At 43.3% G+C, this 26,937-nt stretch overlaps 1 protein-coding gene across 1 annotated transcript in view; it reads left to right on the forward strand.

The window, feature by feature from the left end:
* Window positions 1-2,657: 2,657 nt before the first annotated feature.
* The window catches only part of ADAMTS5 (ADAM metallopeptidase with thrombospondin type 1 motif 5), a 48,613-nt gene continuing 24,333 nt past the window's right edge, over window positions 2,658-26,937 (forward strand). The window contains exons 1-2 of the mRNA XM_063347154.1: window positions 2,658-3,729; window positions 15,395-15,527. Of these exons, the coding sequence (XP_063203224.1) occupies window positions 2,800-3,729; window positions 15,395-15,527 (1,063 nt within the window). The 5' untranslated portion in view covers window positions 2,658-2,799. The remainder of the gene's footprint in view (window positions 3,730-15,394; window positions 15,528-26,937) is intronic.

Consider the following 26,937-nt stretch of genomic DNA (forward strand, 5'->3'; position numbering starts at 1 on the left):
AGTGGGAGACAAATTACAGGTTCTTTTTTTTAATCAAAATATGCCTTCTTCTTCTCTCTCCCTCCCTTTGAAATTTTTTCAACTGTCTTAACTTTATAACTAAAGTAACTGAGAAAATGTTTAAATTTTAAAATGTTGAATAGTCCTGGACCAATGCCAAAAAAACGTCATGTGACCTTCCTGATATATAACTCTTAATTTTGGAACTTACTGACTCCAGTCAAGAATTTTTGATGATGACAAAATATTGAAATGTAGAAAAAGAAATACCAGGAGGTTGAAAAAAAAGGAACTTGTGTTCGCAGGTAGGTATCACCATTTCCGGAAAAAATGGAAAAAGAAGAAAGCACACCTGCAAAACTTTGGTGCGTTACATATTTCATAGGCATAACCTCAGGGTTATGTTAATGTAATCATTTACATGGGAATATTAATTTTTGAAACATTTGTGGCATTAGTTAACCTGTTCTTTACAGAAGTGTTAGACTCTCGAAGCAGCTTCTGGAAGCTACAGAAGCAGCTGCTGCCCTGCCACTCTCTGCACATCCTGCCACCACGGTCCTCATCCCACGAGGTATTACAGATGTGCACATCGTTCCCTTGCAGACAGAGCGGTCAGGCTGAGATGCTGCTGGCAGGCCAGGAGGAGACTGGAGAGCTGCATCCCCCTTGGAGTCCTGCAACAAGAGAGCACCTGCTCCTGCCACCCGTCTGGGGACGTGGAGAGGGAACAGGAGATAATAAGCACTTTTGTTTCCCCGTGTGTCTGACTCAGTGCAAGACAAGGCACCTGGTGATGCCGGGCCGCGTACCTCTGCAGGAGGGAAGCCAGCACAAGTCAGACTCCTCCGGGGTCCCGCTCCTCTCCCCTTCCCGGAGCCCAGGCTGCCTTCCAGCCCTTGATCTCGGCAGACAGCGAGCTGTTTGCCAATCTCCTCTCACTCTCCGGGCAGCGTTAAGGTGGAAAAGGCGGATGAAAGAGTAAATGCAGACATCTGCCCTTTGGGGTGTCCCTGTCGGAGCGCGAAGCCGAGGGGACAGGGTGAGTGGATGCGTGTGTCAGTCAGCGGGGGGGATGATCTAAGTATCTGAAGTCATTCAAAAGGTCAAAGCCAGCATTAACTCTTCCCCGCCCTCTCTCCTCCTCGGGGGCTCGGGGGAAATCACAGCCCGCCCAAACTAGATGACAGCTTGCCGGGACTTAATGACAGGCTGGGTGCAGACGAGCCGCGGCCGCCCAAACAAAGGGAGGAAGTTTGGTGCTACCGCTGACCCCAGAAAGGGGCAGGGGCAGGGGACGAGCCGGGACACCGGGGGGCAGGGGCAGGGTCGGGGGCGCGACCCCCAGCCCGGGCAGCCGCTCCGCTCCCCCCGGCCGCCCCAAGGGCGCTCTCGGAAAAGCCCCAGCCTGTTCCCTCCCCTCCGAGAGCCAGGAGTAAACCTGCCTCCTCCTCCTCCTTCCTCCTCCTCCTCCTCCTCCTCCCATTGCAAAATGAACGGCAGCGGCGGGCAGGAGATAGGGGGAAGCGGGCAGGAGGCGAGGTAAGCGCAGCTCCACCGCCCCCGGCCCGCGGCGACAGCTCGAACACCGGGTGACTCTGTGGCTTTAAGCGTTTCGAGGGGAAATCTTGCGTTTTTCATACACCAACTTTTTTTTTTTTTCTCTGCCGGTCTCTCTCTCCTCCCCGGCTTCCTCCCTCTCTTTCCCCTCTCCTGCCGCCCTCTCTCCCGCTCCCTCTCCCTCCTTTTCTCCTCCCCCCGCAACCCCCCCCCCTTCTCTCTTTCCCCCTCCCCTCAAGTTTCTCCCTCTGTCTGATTAAATGAGAAGGAAGTGTGGGAGTGGTGGTTTTGAAGCTCTCCCTTTAAGAGGCAGCCTGCAGTGACGAATTGTTGAAATTGCCATTGCAGGATGGCATTCCGCTATAAATTCATTGTTCCACCTCCTCTCATCTTCACATTTCTCTCCCTTCTCCTCTTGTTCACATCGTCAGACTGGGGATAACAACAACAACAACAGAAAAGATACAGGGAGGGGGCTTTTACAAAAATCCGGGACGTTTTCCGCTTCTTGCGCCTTTTTTTTTTTACCTTTTTTTTTTTTTTTTTAATATATTCCTTTTTAACCATCTCACCGGAGACGATCGAGGCGGTTTTCTGGTGCCTGAATTTCTTCTCTCCCTTTCTCCTCCTTCTCGTCAAAACAAAAGGGGGCAAAAGAAGGAAAGGGAGCCCACCGGAGTCCGAGAAAGTGCCGAGCCGCAGCAGACCTGCCCCCTGCCCCTGCTGCTGCTGGTGATGATCCGGTGACTACAGCAGAGAAGTGGAAGAGGAGTGGGAAGTGCTCAAACTTCTCTACTTGCCGGGTCCGAGCCTCCTCTCCACCTTTTTCTCTCATCTTCCCCCTCCTTTGCCTCCCCAGCAGCAGTGATTTGGGATTTTTTTTTTTTTTTTTTTTTTTTTTGCGTCTCTCTCTCCTTCCATGTGCTCCCGGCTCTTCCCGGCAGAGAAACACAAAGTTCACACGCGAGCGGCTTTTGTTGACATTTTTTTCTCTCCCACTCACACTTGACTCGAGTTTGGGAGGGAGAACTTTTTCTTTTTTCTTTTCCTTTTTTTTTCCCCCCCTCCTTTTTTTTCCCCTCCTTCCTTCCTTCTTCCCTTCCTTTAACTCCCTTACCGCACTCCGCCGGCCGGCTCTTTCCACCACCACTCCCTCCCCAACTCTTGTTGTTATTATTATTATTATTACTACTATTAATTATCACCACGTCCGTGTCCGCTCCTGCCGGCGAGGCAGGCATGCTCCCGACGCTGCTCTCCCTGCTGCTGGCCGCCCAGCTCCACCTCGCTCTGCCCCAGCCGCCGGCACCTGCCGACGACGGAGCCCCGCCGCCCCCCGCCGCCGCCGCCCGGCCGCCGCCACCCCGTCCCCGTCCCGGCCCTCCCCCGGGGCCGTCCCGCGGGGCCAGCGGCATCGTGCGGCGCCTCGACCCGACCTACGCGGGGGGCGGCAAGGCGGGCTACGTCCTCTACGCCGGGGGCCAGCGCTTCCTCCTCGACCTGGAGCGGGACGAGGCGGCGGGGCAGGCGGCCGGAGGGCCGCCGCGCTGCTACTACCGCGGCAGGGTGGACGGCAGCCCCCGCTCCCTGGCCGTCTTCAACCTCTGCGGCGGCCTCGACGGCTTCTTCGCCGTCGGACGCTCCCGCTACACCCTCAGGCCGGCGCGGCGCGGCGGGGTGGCGGCCGACCCGCGGATCTACGGGGAGGGCCCGGCCCGCTCCCCCCACCTCTTCCGCAGGGACGCCTTCAGCTTCCAGACGGTGCCGGCCCGCACCAGCTGCGAGACCCGCGACCCGGCCGGGCCGGCGGCGGCGGGGGACGGCCGGCGGCGGCGGCGGCGGCGTCGCTCCGTCTCCCGGGCCCGGCAGGTGGAGCTGCTGCTGGTGGCCGACGCCTCCATGGTCCGCAAGTACGGGAAGGGGCTGCAGCACTACCTGCTCACCTTGGCCTCCATCGCCTCCCGGCTCTATGCCCACGCCAGCCTGGAGAACCACGTCCGGCTGGCCGTGGTGAAGGTGGTTGCCCTGGGGGAGAAGGAGAAAGGGCTGGAGGTCAACAGGAACGCCGCCACCACCCTCAAGAACTTCTGCAAGTGGCAGCACCAGCACAACCGCCTCGACGACGACCACGACGAGCACTACGACGCCGCCATCCTCTTCACCCGCGAGGTAGGCATCGCCCCCACCGACGGCCACTTGCTGTCCCTCCAGCGATGTGTGGTGGGGTGACCGGGCTGTGACGTGGCAGCCCTCCAGCCCAGTGGTTGCCTCTTTGTTCACCCCTTCATCCTTTCCTTCGGGTTGCGCTGCGCCACGGGGACCAGCAGCCATGCACGTAGTGGACGGGGATGGAAGAGGGGCTGAAAACCCACAAATTGTGTATGCGTGTGTACCCCCTCCCCTGCGAGGTCACCCCCCCGGTGCAGGTACGCAGTCGTTCCTGCCAGTGCGGTGCTGGGATGCCTGCCAAGGCAGAGAGGTGGTCATGTGCCTGACTGGGGGACTCGGCTGAGGTGGCATCTTATCTTTCCCAGTGAGATGTTTCACGCACGGTCCCTCTCTCTCTCTCTCCGGGGAGGTGGTCCAGGCGAAGGGCTGATAGCCCTCGCTAGCCTAAATTAGTCCCCCGACAAAGCTGCTTGGGAAAAATGGTGGAGAACACCTTAAAAGTCCACGCGACTTCCTTGTTGAGCGCGTTGAGATGCTATTTCCAGCAAGAACAGCTCCACCACACTGGGAGCTGGCAGCGCTTGTGGTTCAAGGGTAGGACGTAAATGCAAACCGCAGGTAAACAGAGCTGCAGAGGTTGAGGGAGTCGGGCTGGTGGCAAGGGGATGCAGTCTCTTTCCCATTCTTCAAGTGATCAACAGCGGGTCGGATCCGGCCGGTCTTACCCATGCAGAGCTGTGCCTTGCTCCCTGCCCAGTTGTTAATTAATTGCATTGCCAGAGGTCGTTAAGGGACATTGCTCTAGTAGACATGTGGCCGAGTTTATGCAATGAAGTTCTTCTGTAAGAATATCCCTTCAGCGGTTTGGGTTTGGTGTTTTCTTTTTTTCCTTTCCCCAAGTACGAAAAAAATAACTGCATGACTTTCCGTTCGTTTGAGTTCGCCTGCTTTTCTACATCATAGGAGCCTGCCAAAAAGGATGCTTTGGATGGTTTGTGGAAGGAGTTGCTCCAGAAGGAGGAAAAAAAGCGCCTGGCTTGCTTTTAAAGCTGTAAATAGTTGAAACATTAGGTTCTGTGTCAGTCAGGCATCACTTGTACAGCAGGAGCCTTCTTTAGCAGTTTAAAGCCCATCGGTCCGATTTGCAGGCTTTCCTTTTTTTATCATTATAATCTGAATGGAAGCAGGCTACCTAGGCTGCGTCAGACTGCTCTTGCTTTTCGCTATAAACATCCTTTCTAATGGCTTATTAATTAAGCCTGGGCCAGAATCCATCGCTTTTCACTAAGGAGCCTTTTTCTCTGCCAGCATTCCCATTCGTTTCCCTGGGATTTATTACAATTCAGAAACTTTTAGGGTGGCAGACTGTGAATCTTAAAGTCAATTATTAAGTTAATTTGGTTTGAGATAGGATGTGAATTTAAAGTGCACTTGCTTTACAGATGCTTATCTGTAATTCTTTGCATGGATGCCCTCCTGCCAGAATAAGAGTGTGCTGCTAATCACTAATCCACTTTCAAAGGCTGAGCAATACATCTTCCATGCATAGAGTTACTTCTTTTGGATGTAAGTAGTACCTAAACTAAACAAAATGTCACAGTTCCCATGGTCTCCTTCCACTCTTAAGATGCAAATACTGCTTGCACTGTTACTTAGGGATGTAAATGCTTTGCAAGAAAAAAGCACAGGCTTCCGTTTTCTTGGTTTACATTTTAACACGTTTAGCTATGGGATTAGCTCCTCAATGCAATTTAGTATAACTTAATCTGCTTTAGTGATTTGCTTGTGTGCACACGCAGGTTGTTTGACATTACATTTCAGTATTTGACTCAATAAGCACAAGACTGTAGTTTCTTGCTACATGTGTTCATGATGTTCTTTGCAGGGAGTATGTGTGAGTCCACACGATTTTTATATGCTTACACTTGAAATGTCAACATGAATCTATTTGCTCCTCTTGGAATGTAAACACGAAAAGGGTTAAAGGATGAAAAAGCAGTAGAGATGTTTCCCGGAGAAAATAGCCCCACTTTGAACTACAGAGAGATTTTTTCCAGTTTAGCTTTTCGATGAGAGTGGCAGCAATTGGCAGGAGCATCCAACTTTTACAACTATGTTTTGAATGTATGAAGTAGGTTGCTTAGCTACTAGACGCCAAGCCATGGCTGCATGTTTTGATGGGCTCCGAATACCGTCATGCTAATTTTTGAACATCCAGATGTCTTCTTCTAAATGGCTTGTTTTTTAGGCATGGGGTAAATGTGTGAGGTACATTTTCCGTCTTTGTTTACTAACTGGGACCACCTTGAACTTTGTGTCTCTGCGTCAACAAAATAATATTTGCAAATCGTTTGTCAGCTGAATGCATGTCCTCAGCTGTATGTAACTGTTTATGTGTAGCCAGAATCTAAATTATGCGTGCCTGCCACCATACAAGTCTCTAATATAATAATTATCATCCTTCTGGAGTGACATTTACTTGGATGTTATTTTTGACACCAAAAGAGTCCCTCTGAAAAGATAGTAGCTTTACTCGAGTTCCTTAGAAAGAAAGAATCCCATCAAAATTCAGCACCATCGCTTCCTCCTCTTCTGTTGTCATTACCTGTTTAGAGATAAATTAACAACCATTCATCGACTGAGAGCATGCTAGCAGCTCTCCATTATTATATCATTAGTACTGGCGGTTCAAATTATTAACATCATCATTCATACTAGGAAGTACTTCCCATGCAAAAAAAATTTTAGAAGGAGATTTACTGATTCCGGATTAAAACATTCACTCACTTTTGGTCATAATCTGTATTTACTTTGATAAAGGCTTTAAAGCAATGGTGCTGCAGAGCACAGTAAATAGTAAATAAACATGAACATCGGTTCAGTTCACAGGCAGATGGTGTTAAAACTATTTTAAGGCTTATCAGTGGTGGCAAGAACCATATAACTATCCATTAGCTGCAGTGAATCTGTTTACCCTGTAACTGCAAGGAAGACTACAGCAACATGTCTGGTCATTGTTATCACCTGTGTAGAAGATTGTAAAAACCCTCAATGGGAACATAACTTACCTGTCACTAAATATTGCAGAAACATAGTTGGGTTCCACAGTGACTACTGAAGTTCCCCAAATCTAATAAGGAGAATTATATTTTCCCAGTAGTCTCAATCTGTTGTTTTGACCCACGATGGCCAGTATCAAGCCTGACAGAGGTCTGATTTGTCACTACCAAAAGGTGATAATTTTCTAATAAATCCTCAGAGAGCTCTCGCTAAAGCCGTTTGGCCTTAACAACCTTAGAGAATAAATGGGTCCCCCGCTGTTCGACTACTTTGTGGCTGAGTCCTTCACAGCAGCTGTAAATTTCTGGGCCGCATGCATCCTCAGAGCATCCTCTGCAGAATACGGTGATGCAAGGATTCGATCGTCTGGTGGCCAGGTGAGTCCTCCACCCCGTGTGGTGGTAGAGAAGCGGCTGTGTGGTGAGGAGGAGGAAGAGCTTGTAAAGCCCTCTTCCCCTGGAGATTAGCTCGCAATGGCTGTGAAGTCAGAGGCAAAGTTAGAATTTAGTCCGTTTTTAGGCTTTTTTATCGCAGACAGTTCTCAGAATCTGGAAACAGGTTATCTTCAGTCTTCAGGTTTTTATGGGTGCAACGAAATACTGGCCAGATTATATGTCATGGTATAAAAAACATATTAGACGTGACTTGCAGACTGCACTTGAACTCAGACTGTTCTTTTCCAAGGTCTAGCCTGCTTTGCAATTGTCCTCTAGAATTCATCCAGTCTATTTCATTAGTGACCCTTAGTTAAATTTCATGTGAACTACTGAATGCTTTTGGATGAAATCCAGTTCTCTTCTTCTCCTTTCACCCCAATTCTGAATCATGTGAAAAGTAAAATAGATATTTCTCACAGTAGATACAGGCAGCAAGAGCAAGAAGAAATACTTTCCTGAGTGCTTGTTAGCATCATCTGTGATAGTACCATCATGCCTGGCTCTAACAAAAAGCTCGTGCTAGAGCCAAAGGCCGCTGTCCTGCCTTTTTCTACACAGTAATTATATGGGTCTTGGGTGTGTGATTTAGTTTAACTGTCAATCTGACAGTGCTGTTGAAATTTAACAGTGAGCTTTGGATTATCTCAGCTCTATAGATGATAATTTCATTGCATGGAGCACATGCTTTCTTTGGCTCTAGCTCTTTCTTCTTTTCTTTTCTATATTATCTCTTCTTTTCTTTTCTATATTATCATCTTCCCACAATCATTATCGCATATTAGTAAAGCAGGTCACCGTACCAATGGTCAATAGAATATAGTTCATTAATGTTTATTATTATTACTCCGAAGAAATTACAATGTGATGTGTCTAGCAGTTTCGTACTGTTTTCACCAATTTTGTTGCAAATCTAATACATTTAGATAATGCCCTGGGGAAAATAAAGTGGGACATAATGTGTGGGAGAACTAGCATGATTCACACTAATCTAGAGATGGTGTGGAATTTCCCCACAGAGGAACGATGGGTTAGGCAAGTTAAATGACACATTTTTCCTTGTTCACCAGTCACTGGTTTCATAACTGAAACTTGGTTTGCTCTTCCCCTCCCCATGCAGTGTCCAAAAGCTTTATGTGCGTTGTGTCGATTTTTTTAAATAATCTGTCATTTACGTAACGCTGATGTATTTTCTTGATATACTTCAGGAAAAAAAGAAGCTTTGTTAATCCATATATTCAGAGTGTAAAAGCTTAATCCAGTTTAGACTCTATTTCTAATACTTTGTTGCAGAGTGTCCTGGGCTGACGTGTGCCTATGGCCCCCGTACCATGCAAGGGCAGAGTAAGAACATGCCTAAATATTGAGTCTGGTGAGGAGGCAGTTTCTGAAGCCATCATATGTAGCATGCATGTACTAAAGTTAGCCCAGCATCACCCCTACATTGGGTTTTCTTGTGTTTCACCTTACCTAGAATTCAGAAAGACAGCTCTGTACATTTGAGATTCAAATGCCCAAAACTTAGTCCTGAATTTAGCTTATTAACCTGAAAGGAAGATGACCTCTATTTTAAGTTCAACTACTGGAGGAAAAGATGTGATTTTTTTGTTTTGGTCAGTATGGGAGGTATCACCACTCCTATTTTCCTCGAAAGGTAACTGGACTTCAATCTTTCTTCTCAAAATATGGCCATGGGAGGACCAGCAGTATCTCGGGTATCTCAGTGAGTCTGACAGGAGTCCTTCCTCGCTTCACAGCGATAGCCAGACCCTCTCCCTGGTGCCCTAACCTGGTCATCCGCATAAGCAAGACCTACCAGTGTCTCAGGAAGAGGACTTTTCACAGCAGCCTTCCTCCAGGGCAGCCTTCCACCATTTTGGCTTGTGAAGTCTCTCTTTTTAAGTGTCATAGTATCATTTGAGGGGTAAAATAGATGATTCCCTGACTACTTTGTTCACCAGTTAGCCCTTATTTTCAATAGCTTTGGTGGTCTTTTGTCTTAGGTCTGTGCTTCTTTGACTTGCAGACATAATGCACTCCTTGGGTGATAACCGTAATACTTTCTATTTGCCTGAACCTTACTTTCCTCCGCATGTGCCGTTCTGCGTTGCTGTGACATTAATAAAGTTCCACCCACTTTCCAGAGGAGGGTGGATGTGTGGGTCCCGAATACCGCCTGGCCCTACCCTCTCTTTACAGGCCTGCGGTGGGAACGCTGCTGCAGGAAGTCGGAAAGTCGTATTTAATTCCTTCCTCTGCTTGAGGGATTTTAGGTCTGTATCGCCCACCTCCCAGGAGAGGTCCTTAACCGGTAGGTTGTAAGCTGTTCCAGGTGTTAAGGAAACTTTCCACCCCTCTGACCAAAGCTATGTCAGTGTTTAGCAAGTAATTCAAGATTCATATGGTGAGAAGGAGAGAAATCGTGACCTGAAGCCGCTGACTGGAGCCCACCGCTTAGAGCAAGGCGGCCTGTGTTCCCAAAGCACGGAGAGAAGGCTGTTTCTGTAATTTACCGAGGGACTTTTCCTTGTAAAATACAGAAGCAGGATGAGGAACAGGCACAAAATATGAAGTCCCTTCACCAAGCGCCCTAAGCACTAACTGCAGTCAGGGCTAGGGAAACCTTTTGTGCATGGTCTGCTACAGGAGGAGCCACAGATCCCTGCATGTATGTATAGGTGAAGACCTTCACTGTAGACCATAGCCTAGTGTAGACCATAGAGCACTGTCCTAAGAAATGTGCTTCTAAGTATCCTCATCCCTCAAAGGAATTTGAAGCACCTTCTTATTGGGCAAAGGCTTTGACTGATGAGCCATTGGAAAGAAATCAGGAAAGCAAGCGAACAAACACATAGAGATGTAAAAGCTGTGCTTTAAAAGAAGATGATGTGCAGCTGTGCCCAACAGGAAGCCTCATCCTGTTGGTTTCTCATACATCTGATCTGAGAATGTCTGTAGGCTTGAGTTCCCTCAGGGGCAAAGACTGAGAAACATTAAGCATCACAAACCTAATCGAGCTTTAGTATAAGCTAAGCTGCTCAGGTGAGCTGCTAAGTGCTAAGCTGCCTTTCTGAATTCTAGGTAAGGTGAAACACAAGAAAACCCAATGTAGGGGTGATATCCTGCTGGGCTAACTTTAGTACGTGCATGCTACGTATGATGGCTTCAGAAACTACCTCCTCACCAGACTCAATATTTAGGCATGTTCTTACTCTGTCCTTGCATGGTACGGGGGCCATAGGCACTCGTCATCCCAGGACACTGAAATATATTATTTCACCACTGTAAAAGTGTAGACCTATAAGGCCTTTATATACATATATATATATAAAAAAGGCACTTTGAGGCCTATAAGGTCACAAACTGCAAGCCCTGCGAAGGGTAGATAACTCAAAGACATATGAGCCAGTTTTGTTCTTCTGCCCTTGCATTCCACCAAACTGTCTGCATTGGTGCTTAAATCCTGTTTTGGATCCGGTCCACGGGCTCTGGCCTAATATCAGGTTTCACTAAACAGTTTATTCTTGCTTTTAAGCCTACTGCACAAATCAAAGAACTTCAGGTAAAATAAATTAACTGCTCCAACAGGGAGCCACGACAGTTATCTTCATTCACAACAATGCCACGTATACATGGCAGACAGCCAGCTGCTCTTGATGTTCTTACAAATGCCAAGAAAACTTGGCCTTTAATAAGCTGTCTAATTAACTACTAGTCTTATGATGTACAGCTCACTTTTCCTAAGTCATTCCTTTGCCAAAGCTTAAGTCTTAACATCTATGGCCTCCTGTGTAGCAAATGTATTTCCTTGTCATTCTTTTATTTTGAAACTACTGTAATGCAGATTAAGGGCCAGACTCTGCAATCCTTCTTTAGAAATATCAAGAAACACTTATTCTTCAACGCTTCTGCTGCTATTTGGAGACAATTAAATGAATAGACAGATCTGAGTATGCGATTAACTTTTTAAATAGAAACTACACACCAGAGTGAAATAATCATTGGAAACTAGTTTTAAGTATCTTGTGAGTCCCCTATTTCTTAGTGCTTTAGCTGGAGTATGAAAAGTTGAGGAGACCCACACAGATTTTTTAGATTGCATCATTACATCAAGGTCTGTTTTTAACAAAAAATTATTTTCAAGGGAAATAAAAACTTTTAATGTACTTCCAGAAACTTTATTTCATAAAAGTCTGAGACTGCTTTCCAAGACTGCCCAAGAAAACTAAAAATTTGGCTATTGATGCTGGTAACAAATAATCCATGGCCAGTACAGCTACAGGAGATCTAAGTCAAAAGAAATTTTGCCATAAAGATTTAAACCAGTGGAAGTGTAACCAGGTGCGATTTTCAATAACATCGTTCGAAATCATGCTGTTGGAAAAGGCCATGTATCTGGGGAATGGTGAGTTGACCTGATAGCAAAATTTTCAGAATATTTGTCTCAGAGACGCCACTTGATAGGCTTCGATTATGCGTACGTTATATACTGTGTAAAGTTGAAATCATGCAGAGGCAAGAGAAATAGAGAATAAATGAGAATATGAGTTGAGAACATAATGGAGCTGAGTCTTCAGTATTCTGCCTAAGTGATTATTGATAATGTCAGCAATTAGCTTAAAAAATGCATCCTCGTGCAGTCGCCGAGGAATGAAGTCTGTAGCGAAAACCAGAAGGCTCAGCACATGCTCTCTGTTCAAAGCATAGCCAACGCGTGCCCTGCTCTAGCAGCAGATGGGCAACCCATAGATGTCCCTCAAAGCAGCTAAGGACAGAAAATATTTCCAAAACCCTTTAGAAGCGTCCTCCGCCACTGCCCAGCTAGGGTTTGGGAGCCTCCTTGCTGAGCCTGCTGGCGAGGCAGCACGGAGGTGGTCACTCCGCCGGCTGAAGGGGATGGGGCTTGACTCTGTCACTCTCCACCGCCGTCTGACCACAGGGTAGTTGCTCTCCTCTCTTCTCCTTTATGGGGATCGTTGGTCCCACGCCACCTGCGGACAGCTGTTTTCCAGCTGTCCCTGGAGTGTTGGAGGAGCTAGGTAATTTTACAGATAAGCAGTTTTCAGAATCGCTTATCTTCTGCTGTGGGATTTCCTAGGAACAACCTTTAACTAATACAGCCCTTCAAGAAAAGCATTTTATCTGACCCAAAATCAAGGTATTTCATAAAGAAAGCATAAAGCTTGCTTTGTTTTGTCTACCCAACTGTTAAACAGATGAGCACTGCCTTGAAAGTTGCTAGTGGCATGTTGAGATGTGTGGATATGTGTCATACCTTCTGGGAAATGATGGAAATAGAGGAACAGTGGTTTGATGAAGTGACTGGAGTTCTGAGGAAGACCCAGGCATGCAGTGTGGTGAAATGTCAGTAACACGTAACATATGAAAAGTAACCAAACATTGCTATGTCCTTTAGTGCTTGTATATGTACATAGCTTTTTTTTTTTTTTTTTTTTATAATGTCTAATGAAGGTGGCATAACGCAATCCTGTGCATAGCTTTGGAAATGTTGAGGTTAGGATTACTAACCAGCCAGGAGTCAGAAGGGCTGCTTGCGGTTAACGTCCCTGTCATAATTTTCCATACTCTACACATCCCATAAGAAGTAACTCTAAGGAAGTTTATGAGATTGCCTGCTTAGAAAGATTATATTCTTTTAATTATAATTGTGTCGTCAAATCTGGAGAATCATAGTGAGGTCTGCTTGCATCTGCTAGTATAGCTTCATACCATATCACTGGCATAGCTTCTTCTTGTATGCAAATGGAAATAAATCATGCACTGGCATAAGACATCTGGGGGCTGATATAATTGTGCCCATACTGGGAATAGTACTGATGCAAGTATCTACGTAATAATGACACCCAAATACAAGAAAAGACCAAATGACACAGAATCTGCATGCAGAGACAAGGCCTGAATTAACTAATGTATTCCTTGGCACTATCAACCTCAGCATAATTTAGACCTCTTCCAGTAAGCTGCTTTCTGTCTGATTTAGGTGCTTTTTGGTACTTGTGTAAGAATTTCAGTTCAACTGCTTGTGTGGATTTAGTTCCAATTGCCCTAGTATAAAAGTATCTTACTTCCTATACAGCTTACACTCATTTATTTAGACTGATTGTATCACCCCGAAAAGGTATTTTTATTGGTACTATGCACATAGGTTTTTTTCTGGGTTTTGTTACTCATGCTGCTGTAGGTGAACCAGTTACAGTTACGTTTACATAGAGTGTGCTCTGTGTAAAACATACACTGAGACTGAAAGGGCCAGATTCAGAAGTAAAGGGCTAAATGGACATGAACCTAAGCAAAAGTAATAGGAGTTTAAGGATTGCATCTTCCTTGTATATGCCCCAGATGATAGACGCTATAGTGACACGGTCTCACTTAGAGCCTCTTCCAGCATTGGTCCAGAGGTGCTGCAAATGATTAGTTTATTTGCCCCCCCAAAAAATGGAAAAAAAATGCATTCCTTTTAAGGTACTTGAAACAGGGCATCCTTCTTCTGTACCTTCCCATAACTCATGCAGGGCCAGAAGCAAAATCTGGGGAGCTAATTTGATGTCAAGGGTGGGAGCCCAGGGGGTTAGAGAGAAAATTCCCTGCATATTATGTGCATTACTACAGAATGGAAGTTTTTCTTAAACTATGGATTATACCTGTGAACATTTGGGAACTGAAACACTTTTGAACTTTATTCCTTCTCTTCTCTGTGGGACTGTTTTGTCCATTGGTACTGCAACATCTAAATCTTGACATTAAGTAGCACCAAGAGTGCACTTACCAAGAAGAGTTCCCAGACACCTGGAAGCCAGAAGAGCTGATCCTGAATTCTTACTCCATATATGTAATGTTGCTATGTAATTTTAGCTTGACAATTTCTTAATTTCAACGTGTGGGGGGGGGAAAATTACAGGGTTTTTTTGTAAAGAAATGCTCTGTCGTAGTATCTGTGAACTCAGTGTGTTTTTCAGTGGGATTTGAATCCTGTGCATTTTCAGGTTTGCCTAAATTTGAAACTCATATTTAGTGAAGGTTGTTGACCTGGAGCCTCATACAGGATATCTGTTATTCAGATGGATTAATTATGAAAGGCTTCATGAAAGGAAGTCATTATAAAAGGAGATCTCAAGGGAAGAAGAGAATCTTAAAAATTAAGGGGGAAGGGTACTCTTTGATCGTTTTGATAATAACATTTGTTAATACTGTCATGTCTTGAAAGTGACATTTTCATTCAACCACAATGAAATGTCTAGGATTGTTCCAAATGGCATGGTACCTGTTTTTCCTTCTCAACCAAAAAAGCATATATATGTACATTCAGGCTAGTATTCTTCCCTCTGCTTCATTAGAAGCACTGAAAAGTTATTACTGATGATTAAAACATTGTATGTCTGACCAAGGCTGCCTTCATCATTATCACTGTCATCCTGGAATGAAAAGGAAAAACCTAATGCTACCTGTATGGTTTTTGGAAACATCCCATATCTACAAGTAGGACTCATGTGATCGAGTTGTTGTGCTAGTGACACTAGGAATCAAGGGATTTTATGCGCTGTCATATCACTGACTCTTTAAGCAGCCTTTGAGAATTGTTTAAATATTTGGTATATTGGGTAATACATTATTAATCATTATCCTACTTGACAGGTGTGACATGAGGTTTAATATATAATAATCTCGTTCCTTGAAGTGCAAGTATAAGGCTTGCCTTTTGAAAAGACAGGTGATGTCTGGTTCAAGGACTGATCAGGAATCTGAAGCTTTCTCTCTGGGTCTTGGTTCACCTTCTGTAAATAAAGAGAATATTTCTTCTGTTTTTATCGTCAGTGAAGAAATGCTTTTACAGCATGTATTTTGAGTACCTGACTCAATGCAAGTTTGAGTTTCTGTATGCGTTGTAGAAATACAAACCAAGAATAATTAATTACAGAAAGTATCCAAATCCTGTTAAAGTCAATGAAACTATTATCACTGACTCTTTACCTGAGATGGTGTTGGGTCGTCATGCTTTTAAGCTGCGTTGACGTCTTTAGATGGAAGCATATATTGATGTTTTTAATCCAGGTTCTGCTGTTTGCAAAGGGTTGGTGACTTTAACCTGTTGTTACCTATGGGTGTAAAAATTTATTTTAATGATTTATTTTTTTTTCTTCCTTCCTGGGCAGGATTTATGTGGGCATCATTCATGTGATACTCTGGGAATGGCAGACGTTGGGACCATATGCTCTCCTGAGCGCAGCTGTGCAGTGATTGAAGATGACGGCCTCCATGCAGCTTTTACAGTGGCTCACGAAATTGGTATGCAGTGCCTTTTCTGTTCGCTTGCCAAATCAAACACTTGTAACAGCTGCATTAGTAACCAAAATACTTCGCAATTAATTCCAGATTTCCCCTGGTCCAGATACTCACTTGGGGATTAAGGCTGTATACATATGCACTTCAGGGTTAACTAATAAGGGATCAGAAGGCAAGTGAAGGCGCACAGTAGGTGTTTCCTTTCTGACAGTGTCGTTTCTAAGCAGTAGTTGAAGTGAAAATTCAAAGGCTGCTGCTACTGTCCAAAGATGTCAGTACGTGTCCCCCCTGAGAAAGCCCATCTATTGTAATTCACTTGCATTTACTGCATGAACTTTGGAAAATAATTCACGTTTTTGAACTACTTGCATGCTCTACTGTTAATGAAACTTTTTCTTGGGACGTTGTACTACCTGCAGAGAAGGCTTTTGGAAAAAAAAAAAACCACAACAGGATTCTAATCTTTTTCTAATTGTATGGAAATTCCACTTTCATGGTAAAATATGGTACTAATGTGACTCCTGAAATAAGTGAAATAGTATTTAGGTGATAAATGTTTGGTCAAAAAAACTTTCTTTCAGTCTCCACCCCAGTGGACGGCAATTTAATGTAGGAAGAAAGTTCATGTTCTGGGACATTACGTCTGTCATGATATATTCCTTGAGAGACACTGCTTGCCATCTTGGTTATTTTGAATTTACTAATGTTTTCTGAGCTGTGTTCACTGGAAATACATTTGGTATGAGGGCTATTCACTTTGGTGAGTGAACAGCAATTTAGAAGTGGAGAACATTTTCTATTTTTTTTTAAACATTCTTGGAAGGAAATAACAAGGAAAGGAGAACTTTCAGAGAGAGCCAATTTCTGAATTGCCTTGTACCTCATGCCAAACCAAAGTAAAGTTTGCTTTGGGAGTATCATTGCAGTAGTTCAGTTTTCAAGTAGCTAGCAGGTAGAGCCCAAGAGTTGTGTGCCTTATATATACCTGGCTCAGCAACCGGAGGTTACCAAGTATGAAAAAGCAGCTGGCATGTCAGTGACTTGACCCTTCAACAATTAGTGAACCTAACCCTGCTGCTTTTATGGTGTCTCAAAGAAATGAAATCGGTAGTGTCTGGAGAAGGATCATATGTTGCATGAAAACATAAAATATTGTGTCAGAATGAGTCCCCAGGACAGAAAGGCAACGAAGCTGGTGAGGGATCTGGAGAACAAGTCTTATGAGGAGCGGCTGAGGGAGCTGGGGTTGTTTAGCCTCTAGGAAAGGACTCTGAGGGGAGACCTTATTGCTCTCTACAACTAACTGAAAGGAGGTTGTAGAGAGGTGAAGGTCGGTCTCTTCTCCTAAGTAACAGGTGATAGGACAAGAGGAAATGGCCTCAAGTTGTGCCAGGGGAGGTTTAGACTGGATATTAGGAAAAATTTTTACACTGAAAGGGTTATTAAGCATTGGAACAGGCTGCCCAGGGAAGGGGTTGAGGCACTATCCCTGGAGGTATTTAAAAGACGGGTAGACATAGTGCCTCATAGGTTTAGTGATGGCTTTTGTCAGTGTTAGGTTGATGGTTGGACTAGATGATCTGAAAGGTCCCTTCCAACCTAGACAATTCTATGGTTCTGTGGTTTGGTAGTAAAAGAAAAAGCCCTCTGGAATCACTAATTCCGAGCATTTGGAGATAAGTACAGCAATACATCAAATACAACTTCACATCAGATGAGTTTAGTGGCATTAAACCTGGATGGTGTGTAGCTAATACCCGTCATGAGCTAACGACCCATCTCACTCTACAAGTGGGGCAAGTAGATTGGCAAACTTAGCCTGTCACTGAAAGGCCAGGCTGCTAGAGGGACTGCTCATATCCTCTCGCGTCCAGAAATAATGCTTACTGCCGAAGGTTAGTGGGCACTGGGGAGGTTGGATGAGGAATCTTCTTGGGATGCCAGTGTTGATATGTCTGATGTGTAAGAGGTGGGTAGTGCATCTTGACTACCATTTTATTGGCAATAAATACATGTTTAGATAAACTAAAAAGGAAAGAACATAGATCAATAAAGGGATGAGCAGTAAATACACATATTGGGACCTTGAATTCCACACAAAGAAAATGTAAACACAAGTGAATTATTTTTGGTGATCTAGAAGCACGTTTTTGAAAAAGAGCCATTTTCATACCTAGAAGTTTACAGGAATCTGTAAAAGCTATAATTTTAATGTAAAAAAGGCATGAATTGAAATGGATAAATAAGTACCGTAATGGACAAAAAAACTCTAGTCTGAGGTTGTTTAAAATAACATCCTTTTTTCTCCTCACCATAAGATTTTAAGAAAGGAGGGGTGTCAAGTCACAGAATGATCTTTGTGTGTGTGGCCTAAAGTGGGAGAAGTTGAGAAGAAAACACAGCTAAAATTGCTTGAGTACTTACATTAAATTAAAGGTCAAAAAAGGATGAAAAATAAAAGTGTGGCATGGATACCCTTTAGTTAAGCACTTTGGGGAAAACCCTGCTTTATTTTATTTGGAGACCAGATTTCTTCCTACAGTTCAGAAGTCTTAAAGTTCCCCCTGTTCTGTGGGTAGGGTGTAGCTTTAATTTTACAGCAGCTTAGTTATTCAGTGGAGTTCACCTGCCAGCATAGGACATGCCCTGCAAGACCGAGGGGATGCTAAGGGCTCTAAGTCAAAGATGCTCCTTTCTGTCAGTAGGAAGAGCGAGGTGAGCTGCTAGGTGAATCAGAGTCACCGTCTCCATTTTTTTAAATAACCCTGCTGTGTGTGCATGTGTAGCAGATGCAGCATCATTAACCTGGACTTGATCCGGAGAATGGCTGTGTGTCCTTGCTTTGATTTCAAGGGGATCTGAATGCTCTTGCTTCCGCTCTGAAGGATTCAAGAGCATTTGTGAGGATCGTATTCTTTCTCTGGAAGGCAACCAAAGTAAATGGGACTGCAGCTCAACTAAACAGGATGATGCACAGACCAGGGGCTCAGATTGGTTACGTGCATAGGAAGCCAAAAAGCAGCCCGCTGTAGAATAAAGGTACTGCTGCTTCTGTTGTCAGGTTGTCTACCACATTATGTGTTAGATGTTTATTTTGTTTCTTTCAGGTAAAATAGATGGATTTTGACCAGTGGTTTTTGAGGGGGAGAGTATGAATAAGCAGCAATAACAGGCAAAATCTCCAAAGAGCACAAAAAGAAATAGATGCAATGAAATTCTTCGTACAATAGACTAGCTGACAGTAAGAGATGGAGATCCATATGTAAAGACTGATGAGGTAGGACCTGAATCTTATGTATGAAAAACAGGAATAATTTGTGTCCAGTGTCAAATGCAGAAAATCAGGGTAATGCAGCAAAACATAGGAGACCTTGTAACTTTGAACATGATAATCCAGTTTCTCCTCAGAATAAAGGGAAGCAGTGCTATGGAATGCTAGGAAGCAATGCTAATGGCATAAACATTATTTTTAAATCACAGCCTGTCAAGACATCTAGCCACTAATGGTAAATCCATATATGGTTATTTTCTAGTGGGGGACATGCTGCTGTCAGTTTGGACAGCAGTAGCTTTGCTGTCACAAAAAATAGTCTTCTGGATTCTTGCCTGAAATCATCAGTTCAGCTCCATGTCATGGCATATGGAAGTCTTTTTTGACTTCAGGCAACTCCTTCAGCTATGCCTCCATAGGTTTGCAGGGATGTCTTAGCTAGCTTAGGCAAAGTATGTAGACATTCTCCAAGCCTTTGCTTTCATCACCCTATTGTTCGTACAAAAAAAAAGGTGTTTCCTTATTTCATGCACATCCCTGCTTCACAGAGACATCTGGAGAAAAACATTAAAGAACCCATGGTTGCTTGTAATCTCAACATTTATTTAATGTTTTTCATAGCTCAGCACTAGCATATTGCTTCTCCGTATATCCCTTATTAAAATAACCATCAGGAAACAAAAATAACTAGATTCTCACTCTAATACTCTGGACTTCTGGGTTGGAGATTTGTGGCTTTACCGTGTTGAGTTACAAGCCATCCTGTGAAGATAAGCATGATCCAACATCACCAACAGACACAGCCAATCAATTTGAAGTTCAGTTTAACATCTCTTGCAATGGGATATATCCAGTACCTGGCAATTCCTTGTTTAGTAGCCTGGTGTTGTGTTTTGCGATGCAGTCACAGTCAGAAGTTTCTGATGACTTTGGCTTCTCCTATGCTGGAGTCCCACATACTTCAGTACAGACAGCCCACCATTCTAAAGAGTTTGTTTTCTACAAAAACAGAATGAGAAGAGTTCAAGAGAAAATAAGTGAAGCTACTGCTTGTTTTATCAATAGGTAATTTTCTAAAATCACGAAGTCTCAAGGAAAGCCAAGTATTAAACTTGTCTCTTGAGTTTCCATCTAGCCCTTAAATACAAAAGCATCCTTCCTGCAGTCTTTAAGCAGGCAAAGCTCCAGTTTAGCTCAGTGAGAGTTTCAAGTGTCCAATAACTTAAATTATATGTATCTTTATTCTTTCCATCAATCTTAAAGAACTTTTCTTTTTCCTTTTTTTTTTAAGAGGAGATACAGAGAAAGCGCTGCCTTTTTGCTGAGTGGTAATGTTCATTTGACCTTTTGCAAAGTTCCTGTTTCTCTGTTATGCAACCACGCTGGCATGCCATTACTCCTTCTATCCTCCTGAGTGATATGGTTTACTGATGTTCTTTCCAAGTGTTTTATTTTTAGAATATAGCTTTAAAATTGCTACATGGAACTAATTAAACCTCTGTTCATTAGTTTTCTTTTATCTTTTACATGTGACTTTAGAGAAGGGAAGGCCAAAGGGGAGGCATTAAAACAGTCTTCAAATATATTAAAAAAATCATTGCGAAAATTTATGTAATAAATCATTCTCCATGTCCACCTGGGACAGCACAAGGGGTAATGGCCTTAAATTGCAGCAAGGGAGATTTACTTTAAGCATTAGCCAAAATCATCTAACCAGAAGGACAGTTAAAGGCAGGAATGAATTGCTTGGGGAGGCTGTGAAATCTTGGTTACTGGAGGTTCACAGGAGCCGGCTGGCTGAAACAGCTGTGGCTTAAGGGACGCTGATCCTACCCTAGGGCGGAGGGATGCACAAGATGGCTTTTCAAGGTCTCCTCTCGGCCTCACTTGCCGTGGTCAGGTGAAGTTATCACAGCTTCCTCCACAGCCCTACTGTATAACACCTAAAATCAAGGAACTGTACAGAAACTAAAACTAGAAAATACCATGCTTAATACCAAATCTTTTTCAGCATGCCTTCATTCTGTGGCATCTGCCACCTCTGAGGACAAAAATGCCACGAGTGCTGTCAGTGAAGTGTAGTGCTTTATTAGAGAGCATAATTTTATGTAAGGAAGCCGTTTTAGAAGTGAGGTGTTGCTCCTGGGGTCCCTACGTAGGTGGTTCATTGAAATACATCCAAATACCATTTTGCTGAATTCTGAGTGGATTGAAAGTATTTATTCAGAGCCCTGAGCCTGTATTTGAGTTGTAGGCCTCTCTAGAAAGAAGGCCATGTCAACCATGTCTAACCTATGTAACCTTTATAGCAAACAAATTCTGACCCTTCTTCAGAAAAAAATGAAACCAAGAACTATGTCTGTGATATTTAAATGGTAATCTTGTTTTTGGTGTCCATAGAAGAGTCAAAAAAATACTCCCTTTCCATATTTTCCCACGTGCTCATTTTGTATACACTCAAAAAGTAACTAAATACGGTCATCTTTTCTTTTCCACTGCTGAACATGTAGCCCTTTGATTTCAAGGCTGTCAAGATAAAGCAGATAAAGACAAGCTTCAGACTTGACAGGTACAAATCTTTTGTAGCCTTTCATTTCAAGGAGGATACGTTGCCAAGGGCACAGAATCTCATAGGCGCATGAAAAAATGGTGAAGGTTGTCTGACTTTTGTATTATGTTTCCTTCATGACAGACAAAGTTTAGGCAAATATCCAGGTAATCATAATTAGGCAGATTTGCTTTCTTAAAACAACAAAAAAGAGAGAGTGCACTCATCCAAGTCTTCTCTGATGACATACATCAGGAAAATTGCTTGATTCCTTCTCTTTGAACCTTTTTCAAAGTTCTATCTAAACTTCTGCTTGCAAAAGCTGTTGAATTAAGCTCTCATGAACATACTTCCTTTGGTTAGGAGGAAGCATGGGCAGCCAAAGCTAAGCCTTCACAAGAGGTGAATGAAGAGTGGGGCAAAAAATTTAACTGATGCTTCAAAAAAACCCCATCAACTGTACAAAAGGTCGCTGGTTAAAATTTTGGGTACAAATTCTTGGGTTGCCCAACAATGTTTGGATTAACTTATATGTAACAGATAATTGTTCCACCTGCAGCACACATGGTGCTTAAAACAAACTTTTTTTTAGTGAAACTGACACAGTTTGTATGGAAAAGTGGAGAGAATGAGGAGGGAAATTGGTATGATGTAGAAAAAAATGAATCCTCGGATTCTGAATATGCTTGAGCTTCTCTTTATCTACCATGTACATTCAAGTCTGAGTAGGTTGGGGGTCTTTGCCTTCTTAACATCTGTGAAGCGATTCAGACAGAGCAGTGAGGAGACGGAAAGACAAGTTCTTAACCAGAGACTTCAGGAAGCAACTCGGACACAGCACTAATGTTGCCCGAGTTTTTTGAGGTTTTTATGGAGTTTTGCTGATCTTTGTGTATGTGTAACCTCATGAAAAATTAGATTAAACAAGTGCTATGCTTTCAAAAGCTGCTACAGATCCTGAAACATCATAACTTAAAGCCAAACATATAGAGTGAAATATCAGTATCTCTGCAACCATAAGGGAACTGAGAATGAAACCGTGTTTTGCCTAGTGTTTCAGAACAATCATTATCAAAAGTTATTTTAGGGGCATGGTTTAGTGGTGAACTTGGCAGCATTAGGTTTGTGGTTGGACTCAATGATCTTAAGAGTCTTTTCCAACCTAAATGATTCTATGATTCTGAAAGAAGTCTGTGTGTGCCTGAATCCCCAGTCTTCCAGATTTTAGGGTAAAGTAGGGATTACTTTCCTCCTTGGCATGTAGATGCTACTGGTATGATCACATAGTTTTTGTGCGGAAAGTACTTCTGGTACAGAGGGGAAGGCAGAATTACCCAGCAAACAGTCAGCAGGCAATGCAATTTTTGCATTCTTGTAGTATCCGCTCTCCCAGAGTTCATTCATTTACCATCAGCTAACCATGAATTGTATTATTTGTCAGTTACTCTGAGTTGGACAGATGTGAAATGGGTGTCACCATCTCCCACTTTTTCATTAAAATTATCTTCTACATGCCCCATTAATTAGCATAGCAGATGTAGCATGGACCTCCAAGACCACATCCTTTTAATGATTATATGCATCTGTGTGGACACAGTGGTTTCTGATTGCCTACTCTGCATCGCCTGGACAGAATCTTGCCTGCAAGTTGTCTGTCTGACGGGGGTGATGTATCTGTGATCTCCCACAGAAGTCTGTTATAACAAGCCGTTTCAGCAGAAGTTTGTTTTGTGTAAAGTCTGCAGGACTGGTGTATGAATGTCTGATTGTGGCTTTTTTTTATGTCTGCTCCTGAAAAGAAGCTGCACTTCAGACTGTTGTTTCATTCAGTCTGAGGAACTCTTTTAAGCCAGAAATATTAAAAACTGCCTCTGGGTTGGAGACTTAAAAGAGAGAGTGATTTTTTTTTTTCTTTTTTCTTTCATCAGTGATGGATAGCAGTCAAAGAAAAGAAAATTGGAAGGAAAGTTCAAGTATGAAGAAAGAGGAATAGCCAGTTTTCTATTCTATGCATGTTTTTTGTAAGCTGGCGTAATTCAAAACACTCTGTTTTATAAAAAAACCCAACTTTATTAATTGTTATTGCTTAGGTCCATCATTTTTTATGCAAAATTCCTATGACTTCAAGAGGATTTCTGAGTGGTATCAGTATGCAGTTCTTAACGAGGAGTCAGGTACTCACAGAAGTTAGAAAAACAGTACGTGCAGAAAGAAATGGCTTTATTTTAAAAGAGTTACGGCATGCAATCTTTGTTTAGAAAAGGAGAGAACGAGAGGCTCATGCAGAAGGCATTGGCTGGTGATTAGACCAAGGAATGTTGAGCCAGGAGCTTCCTGAATCCTGATCCCGTGAGAGCCAGTGACTCACTGGGTAACCTTGGGCAAATCACTTGACCTTCTTTTGCACCCCAGTCATCCCCACAGAAAATTAGGTGAAAGGCATGACCTCACTGAAAAACACATGCTTCATCGGAGCTGAGCTTTTCTAAGAAAACAAATTATAATGCCTGCAGCATTTTTTAGCGTGCTGTGTCACTTTGCATGTGTCTTGTGGTCAAATTCAGTGCAAGAGCTGTACTTTGACATGCTGTTCAGTTCAAGCACTAGGGATCTGTGTATGTCCATAAACAAGGTTGTTGGGTTTTTTCCCAGCAGACCCACGATGATTTGTGTTTTAGGAAAAGCTGGGTATTACTTGCTGGACATTGGGGGATGCTTTTTGTTTTCTTTATTCCTATGCTTGAGATACGAGTGGAACATAAATCAGATTAGAGAAATTTTGGCATGCTGTTCACTCAGAGAACCTCTACAGATAGTCTGGCAACATATTTTAAGAAAATTTAGAAATATCCAAACTTCAGGTTTTCTTCCCAGTGCTCCTGAAAAGAAAATAGCGGCAGTGCGATGTGCTTCACCACGTATCCAACATAGCTCTGATGCGCTCCTCATTTGCCTGCAGAGTTCTTTGTGTCCTGATATTTAGAGAAGATGTAAGTTTTATCTGACTTGTCATAATTGCTTTGGAGTATCCCCACCTTATACTAGAAATGTACACCCCATTCCTACAAGGTGTAGGAGTTCTTTTTTAACCCATTGGGGGTATTATTTCCTGTTGGGCTGTAACAGGCGTTGGCTTTCAGTAGTTGTTGGGATAGGGAAGCTTGTGCAGTGCAAGGTCCACTATCAGAGATGCAGACAGTGCCGGTGAGCTGGGATCCGTGGGCTGATGACTGCTGTTGACTCCTTCATTTCTTGCTTCAGATTCCCAACGGACTGAGTTGTGCCAAGAGCCCTTTGCAGAGATGTTCCAAAATATGCTAGGGTCTAAAGTCTGCAGGTTGCTTTCATACTACCTGCAACAGTTGACCGACGTAGACACACTTTGTCTCGCCTCACGGGGAGAAGGAAGGCTGCAAGGGAAGGCTGTCAGTCCATGTAGGTCGTTGGTCTTTTTGCTGTTTGGGAAGGAAACAATTTACAAGAAGGTTAGCTCCTCTTCACTTGCACGAGGGTAAACCCTGCCTCCTCGCCATCTGTTTCTTTTACCATTTTGTGCATTCCTACAGCATAACTTAACTAAACACCATCCTGCTGGTAAAATTATATTATGTCATTTTCACTCAGTGGGAACTGTCAACACCAGTAAGATGCTTCATTAAGTAGAAAACATCAGATGATCTACTAGCCCATTCTCAATCAGTCATCATTTTACACAGCTGCTGGGAGCCTATTTTTTTCTTTTTTTTTCAATAGCCTAGTTTGAAGTTGATAGTAGTACAAAATGGTGTGATGCTGGCATTGTTTTTCAAAGCCTTCTTAATAAGGTTCATGTTCCTTAAGTCTTTGCTTTTGCCCAAAGCTTTCTCTGGATTTATGCTTACATACACAATCACTTGAAGGATCACCTGTAACCTTTTCACTTTGGTTCTTATAAACGGAAGCACCCCGCCAGTAAATTCCAGAAACCACCCTAATGTCCTGAGCAATATGTTTTAATACCAGCATGCTCATACCTGCGAGGGGTGGGGGAGACTTTTCAGGTAGGAAGGGAAGTGTCGCTTCTTTAATTCTTGGATGCAAAAGGACAAAGGCTGCAGGTGTAGAAGTACTTTGTTCTCACTTCTGTGCTAAAAAAGGCATACCCTGGCTAGGCAGTATTTTGAATTTTGATTATTTTTCATGAAATGCAAAAACAGTTTTAAGAGTCATTGGAAATTTGCCATATGCTTTAATATGCTTTAAGTCTGGTCAGAATGCCTTAAAAGGCAAAGTTAAGATGGTGCAAGGTTTAGGTTGTGATAAGATTTAGGAATTTTAGTTCCATAGAATTCTTTGAAAGTTGCATTCATGGTGGTTTTAAGCATGCACACAAAGTTAACTGGCAAATCAGTGTAACTGGCAAATCAGTATGATGGAGAGCTAAAATCCATATATTTAATGCTATAAACAGCTATTGTCCTTACTAACATCACTGGTGGCTAATTTAGAGGCTCAACTACAGACAATCAGAATAATTTATTCTGGAAATTATTCGCTACTTACTACTTCTTTCCTTGTCATGATTTTTTAAAATAATTTCTAAAAAAATTTAAAAATAACAAGAGAGAGTTACAAATACTTGGGGAAGCTTCTCCTCAAAAAGCTCAAGTCTGCCAAGTAAGTGACTTAGTTCTCGTCATGCAATAGAACAATGGTCTGATTTAATATGACAAAGTAGACACTGTTAATGAGGTATGTCCTCAGTTCACCCCATTTATCACTGTAAAGTAGAGAAGTTATGCTGTACTCTAATTAAAGGTGAAGTCAGTAGCTTGACACTTTCCAGAAGATGACCCTGTTTCAGTTTCCTGTGCTTTTGCCCGATCATTTGGGATGAAATTTTCTGTGCTGAGTAGTTGCTTGAGAAGCATTTCATTTTATTTTTTTTATTCTGAACAACTCCACAGAGACTGTCTGGCCATTTATGAGAGGGAGACTAGTTTGCAATCATTTTATGCAAAAAATTTCAGTCTCTTTGCTCAAAGTGAAGAGCTTGAAATTTGGCTGCAAGCTTTCTTATATCTGAAGGATGATTTTTTTTTTGTCTATATGAAGGAGGAAAAAGAAAGGACGACTTCAGTCCACAGTCCAGCGGTTACATTCCCTGCAGAGCCAGCACGCCTCGGAGTAGAGAGGGAAGGAAACTACACCAGCTTTAGGCAGGGAAGCCAGGAGCAAGCTGAAGCACAATATGCTCCCTGGCCTGCTCCAGGGACATGCACATTGCTTGGCTCTAGGATTTCCGTAGTTTGATGTGGTGTGACCACGTTGCTCTGGCAGTAGGTAGTCTAAGCTGAGGTTGCTTACAAATTGCACTGCTGGAGGAGCCGGGGTTGAAAAACACGTGTAGGAAAGACAAAGAGGTCTTTCCAAAACCAGGGATGATGAAGTTGGTGCAAGGAGGAACTTACACACACAAAAACTGTGTTAAAAGAATGTCATAGGTAGCAGAAGAACACAGAGATGTCCAAGTTGCACATTCAGAAGCATCATTGTTGGCCAGGCCTGTGCGTATCTGCTCTGTATTAAGCCTTTTATCATGTGCTCATGTGGGA

The sequence above is a fragment of the Chroicocephalus ridibundus genome, chromosome 1, assembly GCF_963924245.1.
Source record: "Chroicocephalus ridibundus chromosome 1, bChrRid1.1, whole genome shotgun sequence".
Taxonomy (NCBI): domain Eukaryota; kingdom Metazoa; phylum Chordata; class Aves; order Charadriiformes; family Laridae; genus Chroicocephalus; species Chroicocephalus ridibundus.